Genomic DNA, 19,140 nt, shown 5'->3' with positions numbered 1-19,140 from the left:
CTCAGACTACTCCTCAGATTATCCTCAGACTACTCCTCAGATTATCCTCAGACTACTCCTCAGATTATCCTCAGACTACTCCTCAGATTATCCTCAGAACTACTCCTCAGATTATCCTCAGACTATCTCCTCAGATTATCTCAGACTACTCCTCAGATTATCCTCAGACTCCTCCTCAGATTATCCTCAGACTACTCCTCAGATTATCCTCAAACTCCTCAGACTACTCCTCAGATTATCCTCAGACTCCTCCTCAGATTATCCTCAGACTACTCCTCAGATTATCCTCAGACTCCTCCTCAGATTATCCTCAAACTACTCCTCAGATTATCCTCAAACTCCTCAGACTACTCCTCAGATTATCCTCAGACTCCTCCTCAGATTATCCTCAGACTACTCCTCAGTCTAATCCTCAGACTACTCCTCAGTCTAATCCTCAGACAACTCCTCAGATTATCCTCAGACAACTCCTGAAACTACTCAGATTATCCTCAAACTCCTCGGTCTAATCCTCAAACTACTCCTCAGACTACTCCTCAGACTCCTCAGATTATCCTCAAACTCCTCAGACTACTCCTCAAACTCCTCAGATTATCCTAAGACTACTCCTCAGATTATCCTCTAACTCCTCAGACTACTCCTCAGATTATCCTCAGACTACTCCTCAGATTATCCTCAGATTATCCTCAGACTACTCCTCAGATTATCCTCAGACTACTCCTCAGATTATCCTCAGACTACTCCTCAGATTATCCTCAAACTCCTCCTCAGATTATCCTCAGACTCCTCCTCAGTTTATCCTCAGACTACTCCTCAGATTATCCTCAAACTCCTCCTCAGATTATCCTCAAACTCCTCAAACTACTCCTCAGATTATCCTCAAGCTCCTCCTCAGTTTATCCTCAAACTCCTCCTCAGATTATCCTCAAACTCCTCCTCAGATTATCCTCAGACTACTCCTCAGATTATCCTCAAACTCCTCAGATTATCCTCAAACTCCTCAGACTACTCCTCGGTCTAATCCTCAAACTACTCCTCAGATTATCCTCAAACTCCTCCTCAGATTATCCTCAGACTACTCCTCAGATTATCCTCAAACTCCTCAGATTATCCTCAAACTCCTCAGATTATCCTCAGATTACTCCTCAAACTCCTCCTCAGTTTATCCTCAAACTCCTCAGATTATCCTCAAACTTCTCAGACTCCTCCTCAGATTATCCTCAGACTACTCCTCAGTCTAATCCTCAGACTACTCCTCAGATTATCCTCAGACTACTCCTCAAACTCCTCCTCAGATTATCCTCAAACTCCTCCTCAGATTATCCTCAAACTCCTCCTCAGTTTATCCTCAAACTCCTCCTCAGATTATCCTCAAACTCCTCCTCAGATTATCTCAGAACTCTCAGATTATCCTCAAACTCCTCCTCAGATTATCCTCAAACTCCTCAGACTACTCCTCGGTCTAATCCTCAGACTACTCCTCAGATTATCCTCAGACTACTCCTCAGATTATCCTCAGACTACTCCTCAGATTATCCTCAGACTACTCCTCAGATTATCCTCAGACTACTCCTCAGATTATCCTCAGACTACTCCTCAGATTATCCTCAGACTACTCCTCAGATTATCTCAGACTACTCCTCAGATTATCCTCAGACTCCTCCTCAGATATCCTCAGACTACTCCTCAGATTATCCTCAAACTCCTCAGACTACTCCTCAGATTATCCTCAGACTCCTCCTCAGATTATCCTCAGACTCCTCCTCAGATTATCCTCAGACTACTCCTCAGATTATCCTCAGACTCCTCCTCAGATTATCCTCAAACTACTCCTCAGATTATCCTCAAACTCCTCAGACTACTCCTCAAACTCCTCAGATTATCCTAAGACTACTCCTCAGATTATCCTCTAACTCCTCAGACTACTCCTCAGATTATCCTCAGACTACTCCTCAGATTATCCTCAGATTATCCTCAGACTACTCCTCAGATTATCCTCAGACTACTCCTCAGATTATCCTCAGACTACTCCTCAGATTATCCTCAAACTCCTCCTCAGATTATCCTCAAACTCCTCCTCAGTTTATCCTCAGACTACTCCTCAGATTATCCTCAAACTCCTCCTCAGATTATCCTCAAACTCCTCAAACTACTCCTCAGATTATCCTCAAGCTCCTCCTCAGTTTATCCTCAAACTCCTCCTCAGATTATCCTCAAACTCCTCCTCAGATTATCCTCAGACTACTCCTCAGATTATCCTCAAACTCCTCCTCAGATTATCCTCAAACTCCTCAGACTACTCCTCGGTCTAATCCTCAGACTACTCCTCAGACTACTCCTCAAACTCCTCAGATTATCCTCAGACTACTCCTCAGATTATCCTCAAACTACTCCTCAGATTATCCTCAAACTCCTCAGACTACTCCTCGGTCTAATCCTCAGACTACTCCTCAGACTACTCCTCAGACTCCTCAGATTATCCTCAAACTCCTCAGACTACTCCTCAAACTCCTCAGATTATCCTAAGACTACTCCTCAGATTATCCTCTAACTCCTCAGACTACTCCTCAGATTATCCTCAGACTCCTCCTCAGACTCCTCAGATTATCCTCAAACTCCTCAGACTACTCCTCAAACTCCTCAGATTATCCTAAGACTACTCCTCAGATTATCCTCTAACTCCTCAGACTACTCCTCAGATTATCCTCAGACTACTCCTCAGATTATCCTCAGATTATCCTCAGACTACTCCTCAGATTATCCTCAGACTACTCCTCAGATTATCCTCAGACTACTCCTCAGATTATCCTCAAACTCCTCCTCAGATTATCCTCAAACTCCTCAAACTCCTCCTCAGATTATCCTCAGACTACTCCTCAGATTATCCTCAGACTACTCCTCAGATTATCCTCAGACTACTCCTCAGATTATCCTCAGACTACTCCTCAGATTATCCTCAGACTACTCCTCAGATTATCCTCAGACTCCTCCTCAGATTATCCTCAGACTACTCCTCAGATTATCCTCAAACTCCTCAGACTACTCCTCAGATTATCCTCAGACTCCTCCTCAGATTATCCTCAGACTACTCCTCAGATTATCCTCAGACTACTCCTCAGATTATCCCAGACTCCTCCTCAGATTATCCTCAAACTACTCCTCAGATTATCCTCAAACTCCTCAGACTACTCCTCAGATTATCCTCAGACTCCTCCTCAGATTATCCTCAGACTACTCCTCAGTCTAATCCTCAGACTACTCCTCAGTCTAATCCTCAGACAACTCCTCAGATTATCCTCAGACAACTCCTGAAACTACTCAGATTATCCTCAAATCCTCGGTCTAATCCTCAAACTACTCCTCAGACTACTCCTCAGACTCCTCAGATTATCCTCAAACTCCTCAGACTACTCCTCAAACTCCTCAGATTATTCCTAAGACTACTCCTCAGATTATCTCTAATCCTCAGACTATCCTCAGATTATCCTCAGACTACTCCTCAGATTATCCTCAGATTATCCTCAGACTACTCCTCAGATTATCCTCAGACTACTCCTCAGATTATCCTCAGACTACTCCTCAGATTATCCTCAAACTCCTCCTCAGATTATCCTCAAACTCCTCCTCAGTTTATCCTCAGACTACTCCTCAGATTATCCTCAGACTACTCCTCAGATTATCCTCAAACTCCTCCTCAGATTATCCTCAAACTCCTCAAACTACTCCTCAGATTATCCTCAAGCTCCTCCTCAGTTTATCCTCAAACTCCTCCTCAGATTATCCTCAAACTCCTCCTCAGATTATCCTCAGACTACTCCTCAGATTATCCTCAAACTCCTCCTCAGATTATCCTCAAACTCCTCAGACTACTCCTCGGTCTAATCCTCAGACTACTCCTCAGACTACTCCTCAAACTCCTCAGATTATCCTCAAACTCCTCCTCAGATTATCCTCAGACTACTCCTCAGATTATCCTCAGACTACTCCTCAGATTATCCTCAGACTACTCCTCAGATTATCCTCAGACTACTCCTCAGATTATCCTCAGACTCCTCCTCAGATTATCCTCAGACTACTCCTCAGATTATCCTCAAACTCCTCCTCAGATTATCCTCAAACTCCTCCTCAGATTATCCTCAGACTACTCCTCAGATTATCCTCAAACTCCTCCTCAGATTATCCTCAGACTACTCCTCAGATTATCCTCAGACTACTCCTCAGATTATCCTCAGACTACTCCTCAGATTATCCTCAGACTACTCCTCAGATTATCCTCAGACTACTCCTCAGATTATCCTCAGACTCCTCCTCAGATTATCCTCAGACTACTCCTCAGATTATCCTCAAACTCCTCCTCAGATTATCCTCAAACTCCTCCTCAGATTATCCTCAGACTACTCCTCAGATTATCCTCAAACTCCTCAGACTCCTCCTCAGATTATCCTCAGACTCCTCCTCAGATTATCCTCAGACTACTCCTCAGTCTAATCCTCAGACAACTCCTCAGATTATCCTCAGACTCCTCCTCAGATTATCCTCAGACTACTCCTCAGTCTAATCCTCAGACAACTCCTCAGATTATCCTCAGACTACTCCTCAGATTATCCTCAGACTACTCCTCAGTCTAATCCTCAGACAACTCCTCAGATTATCCTCAGACAACTCCTGAAACTACTCAGATTATCCTCAAACTCCTCGGTCTAATCCTCAAACTACTCCTCAGACTACTCCTCAGACTCCTCAGATTATCCTCAAACTCCTCAGACTACTCCTCAAACTCCTCAGATTATCCTAAGACTACTCCTCAGATTATCCTCTAACTCCTCAGACTACTCCTCAGATTATCCTCAAACTCCTCAGACTACTCCTCAGATTATCCTCAGACTACTCCTCAGATTATCCTCAGACTACTCCTCAGTCTAATCCTCAGACAACTCCTCAGATTATCCTCAGACTCCTCCTCAGATTATCCTCAGACTCCTCCTCAGATTATCCTCAGACTACTCCTCAGTCTAATCCTCAGACAACTCCTCAGATTATCCTCAGACTCCTCCTCAGATTATCCTCAGACTACTCCTCAGTCTAATCCTCAGACAACTCCTCAGATTATCCTCAGACTACTCCTCAGATTATCCTCAGACTACTCCTCAGTCTAATCCTCAGACAACTCCTCAGATTATCCTCAGACAACTCCTGAAACTACTCAGATTATCCTCAAACTCCTCGGTCTAATCCTCAAACTACTCCTCAGACTACTCCTCAGACTCCTCAGATTATCCTCAAACTCCTCAGACTACTCCTCAAACTCCTCAGATTATCCTAAGACTACTCCTCAGATTATCCTCAGATTATCCTCAGACTACTCCTCAGATTATCCTCAGACTCTTCCTCAGACTCTTCCTCAGATTATCCTCAAACTCCTCAGACTACTCCTCAGATTATCCTCAGATTATCCTCAGACTACTCCTCAGATTATCCTCTAACTCCTCAGACTACTCCTCAGATTATCCTCAGATTATCCTCAGACTACTCCTCAGATTATCCTCTAACTCCTCAGACTACTCCTCAGATTATCCTCAGATTATCCTCAGACTACTCCTCAGATTATCCTCAGACTCTTCCTCAGACTCTTCCTCAGACTCTTCCTCAGATTATCCTCAAACTCCTCGGTCTAATCCTCAAACTACTCCTCAGACTACTCCTCAAACTCCTCAAATTATCCTCAGACTCCTCAGACTACTCCTCGGTCTAATCCTCAAACTCCTCAGACTACTCCTCAAACTCCTCAGATTATCCTCAGACTCCTCCTCAGATTATCCTCAGACTCCTCCTCAGATTATCCTCAGACTACTCCTCGATCTAATCCTCAAACTCCTCCTCAGTTTATCCTCAAACTCCTCCTCAGATTATCCTCAGACTCTTCCTCAGATTATCCTCAGACTACTCCTCAGATTATCCTCAGACTACTCCTCAAACTCCTTAGATTATCCTCAAACTCCTCAGACTACTCCTCAAACTCCTCAGATTATCCTCAGACTCCTCCTCAGATTATCCTCAGACTCCTCCTCAGATTATCCTCAGACTACTCCTCGATCTAATCCTCAAACTCCTCCTCAGTTTATCCTCAAACTCCTCCTCAGATTATCCTCAGACTCTTCCTCAGATTATCCTCAGACTACTCCTCAGATTATCCTCAGACTACTCCTCAAACTCCTTAGATTATCCTCAAACTCCTCAGACTACTCCTCGGTCTAATCCTCAAACTACTCCTCAGACTACTCCTCAAACTCCTCAGATTATCCTCAAACTCCTCAGACTACTCCTCAAACTCCTCAAATTATCCTCAAACTCCTCAGATTATCCTCAAACTCCTCAAATTATCCTCAAACTCCTCAGATTATCATCAAACTCCTCAAACTACTCCTCGGTCTAATCCTCAGACTCCTCCTCAGATTATCCTCAGATTATCACTTTACATATATATATCGATAACTAAATAATTACTTATTATACTTTCTTTATTTTTTTAATTTTAAAATAATATTAATATATCTTTCTATGTTTAATGATGAAAAGAGAAAGAGGAGTAAAAAGAGGAAAGAGAAAAGAAAGAGATAGAGAGAAAAAAAAAAGAGAAAGAAAGAAAGAAAAAAAAGGACAGCGATAATTTTGTATTGTTTTGTTATTCGGCCGAATGGCGTATTAATCTATTTTTAAACGGTCATGGCGTAAAACCGTCGCATCCCTACATGTTTCTATAAAGATCCTACTCAATATAATTTAATTGAAACTAATGATGCTCAATACGTGTCAAACGATCAAAATGATAGAAATGGAGATTCTAAGACCATTGACTCGGGCATAAAGTATGGAGGTGGTGGTGGAGGGGGTTATTTCTGGGGAATTGGTGGCTTTCGAAATAATAATCCTTCGATTATAGGCGTTAGTGGCACTTCTTTCATTTCTATTGACGAATCGATTGTTTTTTCAGAGATCAAGAGTGGAAAAACTCAACCACACTATGGAAATGGATTAGTTACTATTCATTCCGAATATACTTGTATTGATAACTGTATTAACTGTGAAAACAATTTAACATGTCTTGAATGTGATTCAAATCATGTTTTATATGAAGATAAATGTGAGTTAACAGAATGTCCACTTGGATATATCGAAGTAATGAGAACATGCAAAGTTAAAAAATGGAGGACCTGGTTCATATGTCCATGCTACAATAAAGGTTACAAATAAAAATATTTCTCTCAATGTTGAAATTGGAGAGAAAGGAAATCAAACTTCAGGAGGCCGACCAGATGGTGGCAATCCTGACAATTCTTATACTTCATTTAAATCAAGCGGTGGAGGTGGATCCAGCCGCGTTATATTAGGAGATAATATTTTGATTGTTGCTGCCGGCGGTTCAGGTGCTTCAACTTGGTCTGACGGTGCACCAGGCGGCGGAAATAATACATGTTTCTACAAAGAATATGGTAAAGATAAATATATTGAGACAAATGAATCAATATATAAGGCAAAAAGTCAAGGAAGAAGTAATGGAAAATCTAGCAATGGATTTCCAGGAAGTGGTGGTGGAGGGTTTTTTCCAGTTGGTAAAGGAGGTCATAGAAAAAGAAATCCTTCTGGTGTTGGAGTTAGTGGCACTTCTTTCATTTCTAATGACGAATTGATTGTTCATTATGAGGTATTTAATGGAAGTAGTAGTATGCAAAATTATGAAAATGGAAGAGTTACTATTTTATCCGAATATGTTTGTATTGATAACTGTATTAACTGTGAAAACAATTTAACATGTCTTGAATGTGATTCAAATCATGTTTTATATGAAGGAAAATGTGAACATATTAATGATGATAGATTAATCTATAATGCAGCTGGATATAATACATATTCTAGTGAATTACGGCCAGGATTATATGATATTGAGTGTTTTGGAGCCCAAGGTGGAGATTATTGGATAGGCCCACTATCAACTTACCAAGGAGGTCCAGGATCGTATGCGCATGCTAAAATCAAAGTGACTAATCGAAGTCTCCCATATGTTGTCGAAGTTGGTGAGAAAGGAAATGATAACCTCTACAATCCTGATGGATGTCGTCCAGATGGTGGTTTCCCCATTCTTACAAGTGAAGGATATAAGGCAAGTGGTGGTGGTGGATCTAGTCGTGTTGTTTTAGACGAAAGACTTTATATTGTTGCTGCCGGAGGTTCAGGTGGATTCATTGATTCAGGCGGTGCATTTGGCGGCGGAAATAATACATGTTTCTACCGAAATACTACTAACTACGATGTTTATGAAACCAGTGACACCATATACATGTCAAATGATCGATTTGGTGGCAATGGCACTTCCAAACTCATTGGCTCAAACATAAAGTATGGAAGTGGTGGTGGGGGAGGCTATCGTGGTGGTAAAGGAAGCTGGGAAGATGGAAACCCATTTAGTGTTGGAGTTAGCGGCACTTCATTCATTTCATATGACGAATCTATTATTTTTTCTGAGATAAAGAATGGACAAAAAGTTTCACATCTTGGAAATGGAAAAGTTACTATTCGATCTGAATATATTTGCATTGATAACTGTTCTAACTGCGAAAATAGTGAAACATGTCTTGAATGTGATTCATCTCATGTTTTATATGAAGATAAATGTGAATTTAGAACATGTCCTAATGGACATATTGTTCGAAACAAAGAATGCATTCCATGTTCTGACGGATTACTTGTTCAAAACGATCAGTGTGTTAAAGAATGTGATGAAGGATATTTCTTAGATTTAACAAATAGAAGATGCAATCAATGCAGTGAAAATTGTAAGAAATGTGAAAATGAAAACACATGCTCAAAATGTGATTCCAATTCCTTCTTGAAAGATCACAAATGTGTTGAATCATGTGGAGATGGATATTACCAAAACAATGACACAAATAATTGCACAGCATGTTCAGTGACAAACTGTTTAAGCTGCCCAACTAATGAAGGTACATGTGATATATGTTCAGAAGAATTTGTTCTATATAATAATAGCTGTAGTTCAAATCAATGTCCAAATAGTTACTTCAGTGATTCAAACAAAGTTTGTCAATCATGTGGACATAACTGCAATAAATGTTCATCACGCTCTAAATGCGATGAATGTATCTCAATTGACATGTTTGCTGATTCTAAAGGTAACTGCACATACTATCGCACTCCATCATATGATTCCCTTCTTAATCTTCAACCACTTAGTCGTGAAATTCGGAGACGCAAGAAGAGTTAATATATTCTAAACTTTTCTTATTTCTTATTTTATGTTATTGTTTTTATATTAAATGCGTATTTTCTAAATCAATGATTAATTTCTAAGCAAATATCAAACTCAACGTTCTTGTGATATAAATTGAAGAATATTCTTTTATATAATATAACTCAAAACATGTTCTATTTTTATATACTAAAATGTTTAACTAATAACTTCATTAAGATAAATCTATAAAAATTTCATCGATGTTAAAATTAACGCTAATCAGAAATGTATGATTTCGAGTATTTTGGAGCTTAGTGTGGATCATATGGCCACATCAAAAAAAAAAAATATATGTTTAATAACACAAAAATATACAAAACAATATTATGGATACTGGCCAGCCTTAATAAAAAGCGCAGTATCATCTTCTGTAATTGGAACTATTTTTGATAATGGTAATACTCTAAGAGTTCTTGTCTTCATTTGGCAATTCTGTGCAGCAACGGCTGCAAATTCTATTGTTTCTGTTATCGGCATGTAAGAAGTCCTACTTGCCTGGAATTTTGTCCCGATATAATCATAAACTTCTTTTGTAAACTTATCTGTATCGGACAAAGGTCTACTCATAACATTTGGATCTATTTTAGAGTTCCAGAATAAGTCTTCGCTGTCAATTGAAGTTAATAAATCTAAATAATCTGGATATAAATTCAAATCTATCGTAGAAGTATCGGAATTCTCGTTTAGTAATGAATGATATATTTGTTCATCGCGTGGTAAAAATTTTTCTGAAGAATCATTGAACATCATTTGAAGAGATGTTTGTCTGATATCGTAGTTCGTCATATAAAGTAATTTTCTGACGTTCATTTCTGTCTGCAGTTGGTTCTTGCTTTGCTTAAACCAAGTTGATTCTTTTAGAACTAAAAAAGCGTCAATAATCTTAGGAACGTATACAACAAGCATCCATTCTGCTGGCTTAAAGAAGTTTTTGTTGCATGTTGCAATAATAGGAACGCGAGATGAAGATAATAAATTCAGTAAAGCTTGAGATACTTTTGTTCCTGCTGTAAATAATGCATCGATATGTTCAAAAACTACCATCGAGGTAGGTTTTATCGATGATTGATTCTCGTTTTCCGTTTCGAGGAACGAGCCAACGCTTCTGGATTGAGTAGCTTCGTTGGCTGTGTCAATACAACTTTTAATATCTTTTGCGGATGCACAATCTATCTCTATTAAGTGTAAACAGTATCTAACAGAAATTGTATGAACAATTCTGGATTTTCCTGAACTTGTAGGGCCATAAAGTAAACAAAAAGGCATTTTTTGATGAAAATTAACGATCCATGACTCAACTGATATATATGAATTTGTCGGAATAAAGGGAATATTAGATGGATCAGACCACATATAGGCTTCGGTGCGAGTTTTAGCAAGAGGCTTTGCTTCTTTCTTAGGAGTCTTCGGTGTGATCGTAAAAAGCATATCTAATCCCTTTCCCATTTCTTTTTTGGGAGAGTTTTTATGCTTCATTCATCAAAAATTGTCAGAACTCGGGGAAAATATCAATCATTTCTTACTTAAAATTCGTAGAAATTTAATGAAATTAATGAGTGTTTCAATCTAATTGGGAAATATTTCATGTTCTCTTCATAATTCTACATCGGAATATGGAATCTAGCCATTTCAAGCAATATATAATGGTACATTCAAATACACTACTTATGCCTTGAATTTAACATGTAGTTTTTCTTCGATTGAATCTTTCACATTTTCGTAATATTTTCAGTTTATACTTTCATAATATCATATCTATCTGATTCCAAATTGATCTGCATATTTAAATTTATTCAATCTATAACGAATGAGGACTTTAAAATAGTTAACGTACACTAATATGAAACATCAAGATAGCAGAAGTTCTTCGAGTAAAAAGAAACTAAAAACCATTCCAACTAAGGGAAGGAAAGGAGATGATACAGAAAAGCAAGTTGTTGGGGCTGGATGGACAACTGCTGCAACTCAAAAATTTATTGAGTGCGCTGATGACGACGAAAGAATGAAGCATATTCTAGCTATGTTTAGTATTAATGATGATCAATATAAAAATGATATAAAATCCACAACCACAGCAGACTTTCATTTTGCAAACGGTCTTTGGTGTTTAGAATCAAAATTTGATCTGCCGCAGACACAATTTATTTGCAGGACACTCGATCGGTTACTAACATCTGCAATACAGGCAAATAATTTATCAGATCCTACAGCACCAAAACCAAATATTGATAATCTTCGTATTGATCTCTTTAATCAATTCCAAACAATGTTTAATGAGCTTAACCAAGGAGAATGGAAGTTTACAATTGAACAAACACAGAAAATTTTATCTTTTTATAATCAGGTGTTCTTTAGGCCTCTGAGATTAATATTATACTCCTATACCCATAACAGAGAAGATGTTCTAGTTCCTCAGAAAAGAAGAATTTTCACTCCAATTCAACCAGTTCCTTTGGCTAATTGTGTTGAAGAGCCTTATTATGTTGATGATTCAATTACATTTAAGCCGTTTGTTTTGCCTAAAGGCAATATCAATCTTGAGGATGCAAGAGAGCTAATCCAGCAATACACAGAAAATGTAATTGATATAATCAATAAAAGATATGACAATCTTGAGGAAATGGTCGGTAAAGTCCAGCAAACAGTTGCATCTGGACGTTAAATCTTATGTTTGTTGTAAATAGTTTTTATTAATATTAAATTTAAATTAGAAGCGTTTGTTTTGAATTAAATTACACTTAGAAATTTAACAAATAAAAATATTTTATAAAATATATAAAAATAAAAAAAAATAATAAATATTACATTATAAAAAATTATTTTCTGGAACGATTTCTTCTATTTGGATTCGTATTTTGTTGAGGGGAAGTATTTGGAATATCCGCATTGAAACCAAACTCTTGATAATTGCCTGTTGGCGATGCTTGTACTTGAAGGGGTGTTTCCTGTGCCGCTACAGGCCCAAAACCATATTGTTGATTTTGATTCATATTCTGCTGTGGTACAGGCTGGAAGTTAAACTGTGGCGGAAACTGATTCATATTTTGTTGTGCTCCATATTGGAAATTCATTAGTTGATTTTGATTCATATTCTGAGGTATTCCATATTGGAAATTAGGTTGAAACTGGTTCTGACTCATATTTTGAATCATGAATTGTTGCATCATCATCTGAGTTTGTTGGATCATTTGCTGAAGTTGTTGCAACTGTTGTGGATTCGTTTGCTGAAGTTGCTGCAATTGTTGTGTAGTAAATGGAATAAATTGTTGCTGTGGAGGGAATTGATTCAATTGTTGTTGCTGCTGTGGAGGTAATTGATTCATCTGTTGCTGCTGTTGTGGAGGCAACTGATTCAATTGTTGTTGTGGAGGCAATTGATTCAATTGTTGTTGTGGAGGTAATTGATTCATCTGTTGTTGCTGTTGTGGAGGTAATTGATTCATCTGTTGTTGCTGTTGTGGAGGCAACTGATTCAATTGTTGTTGTGGAGGTAATTGATTCATCTGTTGTTGCTGCTGTGGAGGTAATTGATTCATCTGTTGTTGCTGTTGTGGAGGCAATTGATTCAATTGTTGTTGCTGTTGTGGAGGTAATTGATTCATCTGTTGTTGCTGTTGTGGAGGCAACTGATTCAATTGTTGTTGTGGAGGCAATTGATTCATCTGTTGTTGTGGAGGTAATTGATTCAATTGTTGCTTCTGAAGAGGAATTTGGATTAATAACTGTGGACGTTGGGAAGCTGGATTATTCATCATTGCCTCTGGCTGAGTATTTTCTTTATATGATTGAGAAACAATTTGGATTGATTGTGGTTTCGGCGGAATTGCAGTAGCTTTTCGAACATATTCTTCTTTTTGTTTTTTATTCATATCGCTATGATTTTGAATCTTAACCTGGTGTTCACTAATTTTTGTAGTATACTTTTCAAAAGATTGTTTCTCTGGTTTTGTAATCTCAAGTGATTCCATCTTTTCAGTTTTAATGTTTTGTTGAGAACTTTCAACTTCAATAATTCCTGATACTCTCTTCTTTGTATCTGTTTGTGGAGCTTCAATTTTTTCATTATTTTCTTCAATCTTTAATGAAATTTCTTGTCTCTTCTTTCTCTTTGGAAGAACAATGTTTGCATCAAGTTTTGTTTCTTTCACTCTTGATGTATTAAATGAAGCAACTGCAGTATCAACAACTCCTGTAATCATATTCGAAACGGCGTCTTTCAACTCTTGACCAGCATCTGTAAATGTTTCATGAATTGTCTTGAAGTTTGTTCCACCTGCTTCCTCATACTCTTTCTTAAACTCTTTCATTCCTTTTTTAGCTTTATCAGATGTAGTAATGAAACAAACATCGATTTTTCTTTCGGCAATTTCTTTAATTAATCTTTCTACCTTTGGTCCTTCAACATGGTTAATTTCAATATCTTTATCATTTAGACACTTTCTGTAATCGAATTTATCACCATGGCAGCTTGAATCTGTGATCATGATCATAATCTTTTTGGCCTTTTCATCCCATTGCAAATCAAGCATGTTACTGAATGCCTGGACCCAGTCTTCAGGACCATCACCTGCACCACCGTTTGTCATAACTTCATCGAATTTAACTGGATCAATACTTCTTCCATTTGATTTGAAATCAAATACTGTTGCAACATTGAAAGTCTTTGTTCCTATTTTTACCTCTTTTCTTCTGTACAAAAGATCTGCCATAGCTTCATCACGGAAGAAAACAGCAGAATACCTAACTGTGATATCAGAGTATTTTGATTTTGTGTAATCCATCAATCTCTTGAAAATACTCTTTGCTCCTTTGATCATTGATCTTTCGTTTTCTTTTTCAACCCATTCTCTTTGGTTGTTTTGATCTGCATTCATTGATTTGGTTGCATCAACAACTAGGCAAATATCAATACTGTTTCCACTTGAATATTTGTTGAATTTGATTGTGGATTTATCAACATTTTTGATTGGGAATACAAATTCTTTGACCTTCCATTTAATTGCATTTTCGTGACCTCTTAAAAGTCTTTCGCGACGTTCAACCGATTGTAACCAAACAGCTATGTTTCTGACAAGTCTTAATGTTCCTTCTTCATGAAGTTCATTGAAGAATCTTGTGAAAGAACCATCAAGAATTATATCTCCGCATTTATTGTTTGAAGGAGCCATATAATACATGTTTGCGTAGTTTCCTTCTTTTGAAATAATGAATGGCTGGAATGGTTTGATGTCTGCATCACCTGGAGCACAAGATATTGTTGTTCCTTCGAACAGTGTCTTGACATTGAATCCGTAAAGAGGTCTTTCGTTACCTGCAACTTTGATCACTGATCTTTGATCAAATAATTGAGCATTTTCGCTATCAATATCTCCAAACATCAGCATGTTTCCACCATCTTCGTTGACACTGAATGAGAATTGTGGCTTAATTCCATCAAGTTCTACTTTCTCAAGGAATTTGTTTAGTTCATAAGTAAGTGGATTATTATCTCCTGATATCAAAAGAGAACCACCATGTTTATGGAATTGAATTAGACAATCAATGAATTGATCAATCAAATATGATGTTCCATTCTCATTCAATTCATCTGGTTTCTTATTCTCTCCACGTCCACAAATTACCCAAACTTGTGAGAATTGTCCTGATGTCATGCATTCAATGGCTTTCTTGTAGTTCTGAACAATTTCGCATTTGATTCCAAGTCCTTTCAATGACTCAATAATTCCATCTGGATTTTCTAATGTCTTCTTTGAAATGTATTCACTTTCTCCTTTTACATGTGCTGGCATCATGCAATAATCCCAGAACTGGCAAATGAGGATCTTAAAGTCCCAAATTTTTCCTTTTCCGAGATCTTTAACTTCATTTGGTTTTTGAATCATCAATGGAGTATTTGGCTTGTTTGTTTGGATGTTGCTCCTTGAAGATCCTGTATTTGTTGGAGATCCTGTTCCCGATCCGGCTACTGGAACATCCACCATTCTTGTTGATGATGCTTCATCATTGTAGTAGTAAGAGAATGTTTCCTGTGTACGAGTGATCTCATCTAATCTGTTATAGATATCTTTGTAAACATGGTTTTCAATGCAATTTTGGATTATTTCAGAAACTTTCTTAAGATCAGTATCAAGAACTTTATCAGGAATAAACGGCAAAATTTCATTTGGATTGAATTGTCCTCTAAGAGACTTTGCAATTGCTAATATTATCATTAGAGGATTCATTGACCAGAATGAATATTTGAATCCTTTTTCAATGTTGCTTGGATTTAATCCAATGCCAACTGCATAAACATCTGCACGTCTGCTTTCAAGTTGAGTAATGATTGTTCCAAGACCTTTCATTTGTTGCGAAGAAAGCATGCAATCTGTGAAACACAAACAAAGCGATTGCTTTGATTGTTGTTTGACTCTTATATCATCAACAATTGAAAGAGCTGAAACAATGTCACTCGTTGGTGATGGAGAAGTACAGATGGAAATAATTGCATTCCAAAGTGGAGAATTCTCTGCGAATAGATCAGTATTTTGTACTTCATGGCAGATTTCGATGACATCATTTCCTTTGCTGATGAAAATGGTGACATTATCAAAATCAACAAGTTTCAAAGAACTTAATGTGCAAATAATTGTTTGCAATGACAGGTTAGCAACGTGTTCATTGAAACAACTAATACTTCCATCAATGACAACGAATAATGAATGAGAAAGAACTAATCCAGCATTCCTCTCCAAGTATATTCTTTGTTCTTGTCCTTGTGTAACTAAGAACTGAATATATCCTTTAATTGAAATGTTGCTTCCTTTTGTGCTCTGTGAGAACTGTGTTGGTTTGTTTGGCTCAAATGAATTAGAGATTCTTGTTTGGATAGATTTGATCTGATCATATCCTTTGAATAAAATCTCCTTAGATTTCTTGCTTTTAATGATGAATTGTGATTCATCAATTGCAGGAATATTGAAGATTTCTGAAACACTGATATCTAATGTCTCGTTGTATCTTGAACTATACATTGTTGATGGATTATCAATATCTTTGAATTCGTAATTTGAATCTTCGCACTCCAACATTTGAATTAACTTTGGATTATGAATATTTGTAAACTTCTCTTCTGAAGATAAGAAACCTTTTGTAACAAATGAAGAAATATCATCCGATCTCTTGTAGACATTTGCTAACTCTTCAATGTAATTTACAAAAAGCTTTGGATTATGTTCATTAATCTTTGTGATTGATTTATCTATACATATCTTCATTTGTGCCAAATCATTTTTTTCAAGAGTTGACATAATCAAGAAGTTAACTTTAATGTTTTTATCCTTTAATAAATTTCTATATCCTTCAGTATCGTGTAAGTTATAAAGGAATCCATCAGTAATTACAAACACCGTAGAAACATCTAATTTCTTCATCTTAGATAAAGCATCTCCGATGTTTGAAAGCTTTCTGAAAACACAAAATGCATCAAGAGCAGCCTGAATATGTTCTTTCTTAAGAGGATTCTTACTCGATTTGACATAGAATTGGAATCCAGTATCACAGAAAACGTAAAGATTTGATGGAATATGAAGGTATTCAAGAGCCAAAGCCAATGAAACAAACATTGAGAATGTTGCATTTCTTTGGTATTCAGAACCTATTGTACTGCTTGAATCCAAGAAAACCGCAACTTGTCTATTTCCAAGAGTGATTTTCGACTCATAAATTTGATTAACAATCGAAATTGCAAGAGGAAGTGCGCATTTAATGATTTCATCGATGCCTGAAATATCTTTTTGCTGATCCATAATTTCCTTTGTTGAATCTTCATCGAGTGTTGCAGTCGAATACTTGAGAATCACATCTCTTGAAGCAAGCTTCATTGTTTCCAAAATACTCTTTTGAATTTCATCAGTGGTACCTTCAATCTGAATTTTTGTAACTCCTTTTCCTTCGTTTGAGTTTTTATCAATCTTCAATTGTGATTTTGAAGCATTGTTTTCTTTAGACTTTGCACTGTTAGTGATTTCTATATGTGATTCTTCTTTTTGTTTAATTTTAGGTGTATCATTTTTGTATCCTTCCCAAACGGTTGCAATTTTTGGAGCTATTGATTTTGGAATAACAAAGCATGCATTGTTGTCATCATTGTTATGAAATAATAAATTTTCAAGAATGCTGAAATACTGATGATAATTATTTGCAATCAAAATGAGTGAATTGTTTCCGTCTTCAACTATTTTCTTTGCCCAACCATCAATTTTGGCAAGTTTTTCATAGCTTGCATTGGCTTTTTCTTTGTCTTCAGGTGTTGGATTAGATTTAATGCTTCTCAGAACATTAGGGAAGTTATTGCAGAAATTCAAATAATTTTCAAAGCATTGAACATATTGTCCAATTGATTTTCCTGAATCCAGATCTTGCAATTCATTCTTTTTATCTTGAGATGATGCACTAAACTCTGAATTATTGATTATCTTCAGATTGTTATCACTTTGTTCAGGTTTCGAAACAATAGATAGAATAAAATCGCTGACTTGGATAATTGGTCCTTTTGTATCTCTTGTTATTTCAAAATAGCTTTTGATGATCGAATTTACTGGAGCATTATCACATAAAATTTTGATCTTTTGATCAATTTCACTATAAATACTATTCTGATCCGGTTTTTCTATCTGATTGGTGTACGGTTTATAAATGTCGTCACTAAATAGATATTCTAATCTATTCTCTGATAGAATTTGATTGAATATTGCATGTTTCTGTTTGTTGGTTGCCAATTGGACGGAATTCCTTATATTACGTTTGCAATCAAAGTCAATTTTATTGAGATAATATTGGTATTGAAGCTTTTGAATTGGAACTTGCAAATTATTTCTTTCCTCAAAAATGGCATACATATCAGCATCAACTCTTAAATGTCCTTTCTGTCTATTAAGAGCATCAAGTCGATATTGGAATTGTTTCATGATAAAATCAATGAGGTTATTTGTATGTCTATATTTTTCTTTGAGAATTTGGAAATCTTCTATAATTTCTTGAGGTAATCTTATAAACTTCATTATTTTATCAATAATTCCCATAATCTTGTGTGGATATTGTTCTAGGATTCTTCTGGTATTATCAAGATTATCTGAGTACGGGAACCAACATAATTGCCACTTGTCAGGATCATTGTCTTCTTTTTGGAATTTAATATTGTCTTGTCCTAATCGTCCACATATAATTTGACACCTCTTTGGTAACTCAGTTCTATGACAATAATAATATTTTCCTTCTGGCTCAATAACGAAATACATGAGGTTATAAATATATGGAGTAAATACTGGTATTCTAAATTTGTTGTATCCAATTAGTGCATATGAATTTGGTTCATAGTTGGAATATACATTATAGCTAAATGGCGTAATAACATGATAATAAAACATTATCGGCATTATGTTATTTGGTGCAATAATTGGATATGCACTCTCCATGTCGTAATATTTGCCTTTGCAGCTCGGAACTCTATTATTATTTGGTGTATCATAAAGGAAGCAAACACCATCATTTGTTTGAGAAAATTTGATGTAGCATGGAACAACATCGATTTGGTGCTTGAAATGTACATCTGAATAATTTATTTCAATAGACAAATTCTCGATTTTATCTTCCCTTTTGTTAAATGCAATTGAAAATGGAATTTGATGAGCAATTTTATTGTTCCTTTCGTTGAAAATAGTATACGTGATTGAGTTATCTTTATAATTTAGATCGCCTCTCATTTTAAGAAGTATATTATTAGAACTTGGAGTAACTTTAATGTTAATTGGTTCTTTTTCATCCAATGTGTATGTTTCAAATTGGAAAGCATA

General features: G+C 36.6%; 3 protein-coding genes and 1 pseudogene across 4 annotated transcripts; 3 read left to right on the top strand and 1 right to left on the bottom strand.

Moving 5' to 3' along the window:
- Positions 1-2,949: 2,949 nt before the first annotated feature.
- Positions 2,950-3,346, top strand: TVAGG3_0266500 (annotated as a pseudogene). Its single transcript has one exon. A coding segment is annotated over exon 1 (397 nt).
- Positions 3,347-7,285: 3,939 nt separating this feature from the next.
- Positions 7,286-9,362, top strand: TVAGG3_0266490 (serine-type endopeptidase protein; the record flags this gene model as incomplete). Its single annotated transcript, XM_001583655.1, has 1 exon — positions 7,724-9,280. One exon carries the CDS (start codon positions 7,724-7,726, stop codon positions 9,278-9,280), a length of 1,557 nt encoding a protein of 518 aa, XP_001583705.1.
- Positions 9,363-9,469: 107 nt separating this feature from the next.
- TVAGG3_0266480 (DNA replication factor C complex subunit Elg1) lies at positions 9,470-10,798 on the bottom strand (the record flags this gene model as incomplete). The annotated part of the gene is made up of 1 exon (XM_001583654.1): positions 9,632-10,753. The coding sequence occupies one exon, from the start codon at positions 10,751-10,753 to the stop codon at positions 9,632-9,634; it is 1,122 nt and encodes a 373-aa protein (XP_001583704.1).
- A 344-nt stretch (positions 10,799-11,142) lies between these two features.
- Positions 11,143-12,014, top strand: TVAGG3_0266470 (Flagellar C1a complex subunit C1a-32 family; the record flags this gene model as incomplete). Its single annotated transcript, XM_001583653.1, has 1 exon — positions 11,148-11,969. The coding sequence occupies one exon, from the start codon at positions 11,148-11,150 to the stop codon at positions 11,967-11,969; it is 822 nt and encodes a 273-aa protein (XP_001583703.1).
- Between the last annotated feature and the right edge of the window lie 7,126 nt (positions 12,015-19,140).

The sequence above is a fragment of the Trichomonas vaginalis genome, chromosome V (genome assembly GCF_026262505.1).
Source record: "Trichomonas vaginalis G3 chromosome V, whole genome shotgun sequence".
NCBI lineage: Eukaryota > Parabasalia > Trichomonadida > Trichomonadidae > Trichomonas > Trichomonas vaginalis.
The sequence above is the reverse complement of the archived record's forward strand: the minus strand, read 5'-3'. Positions and strand labels throughout refer to the sequence as shown.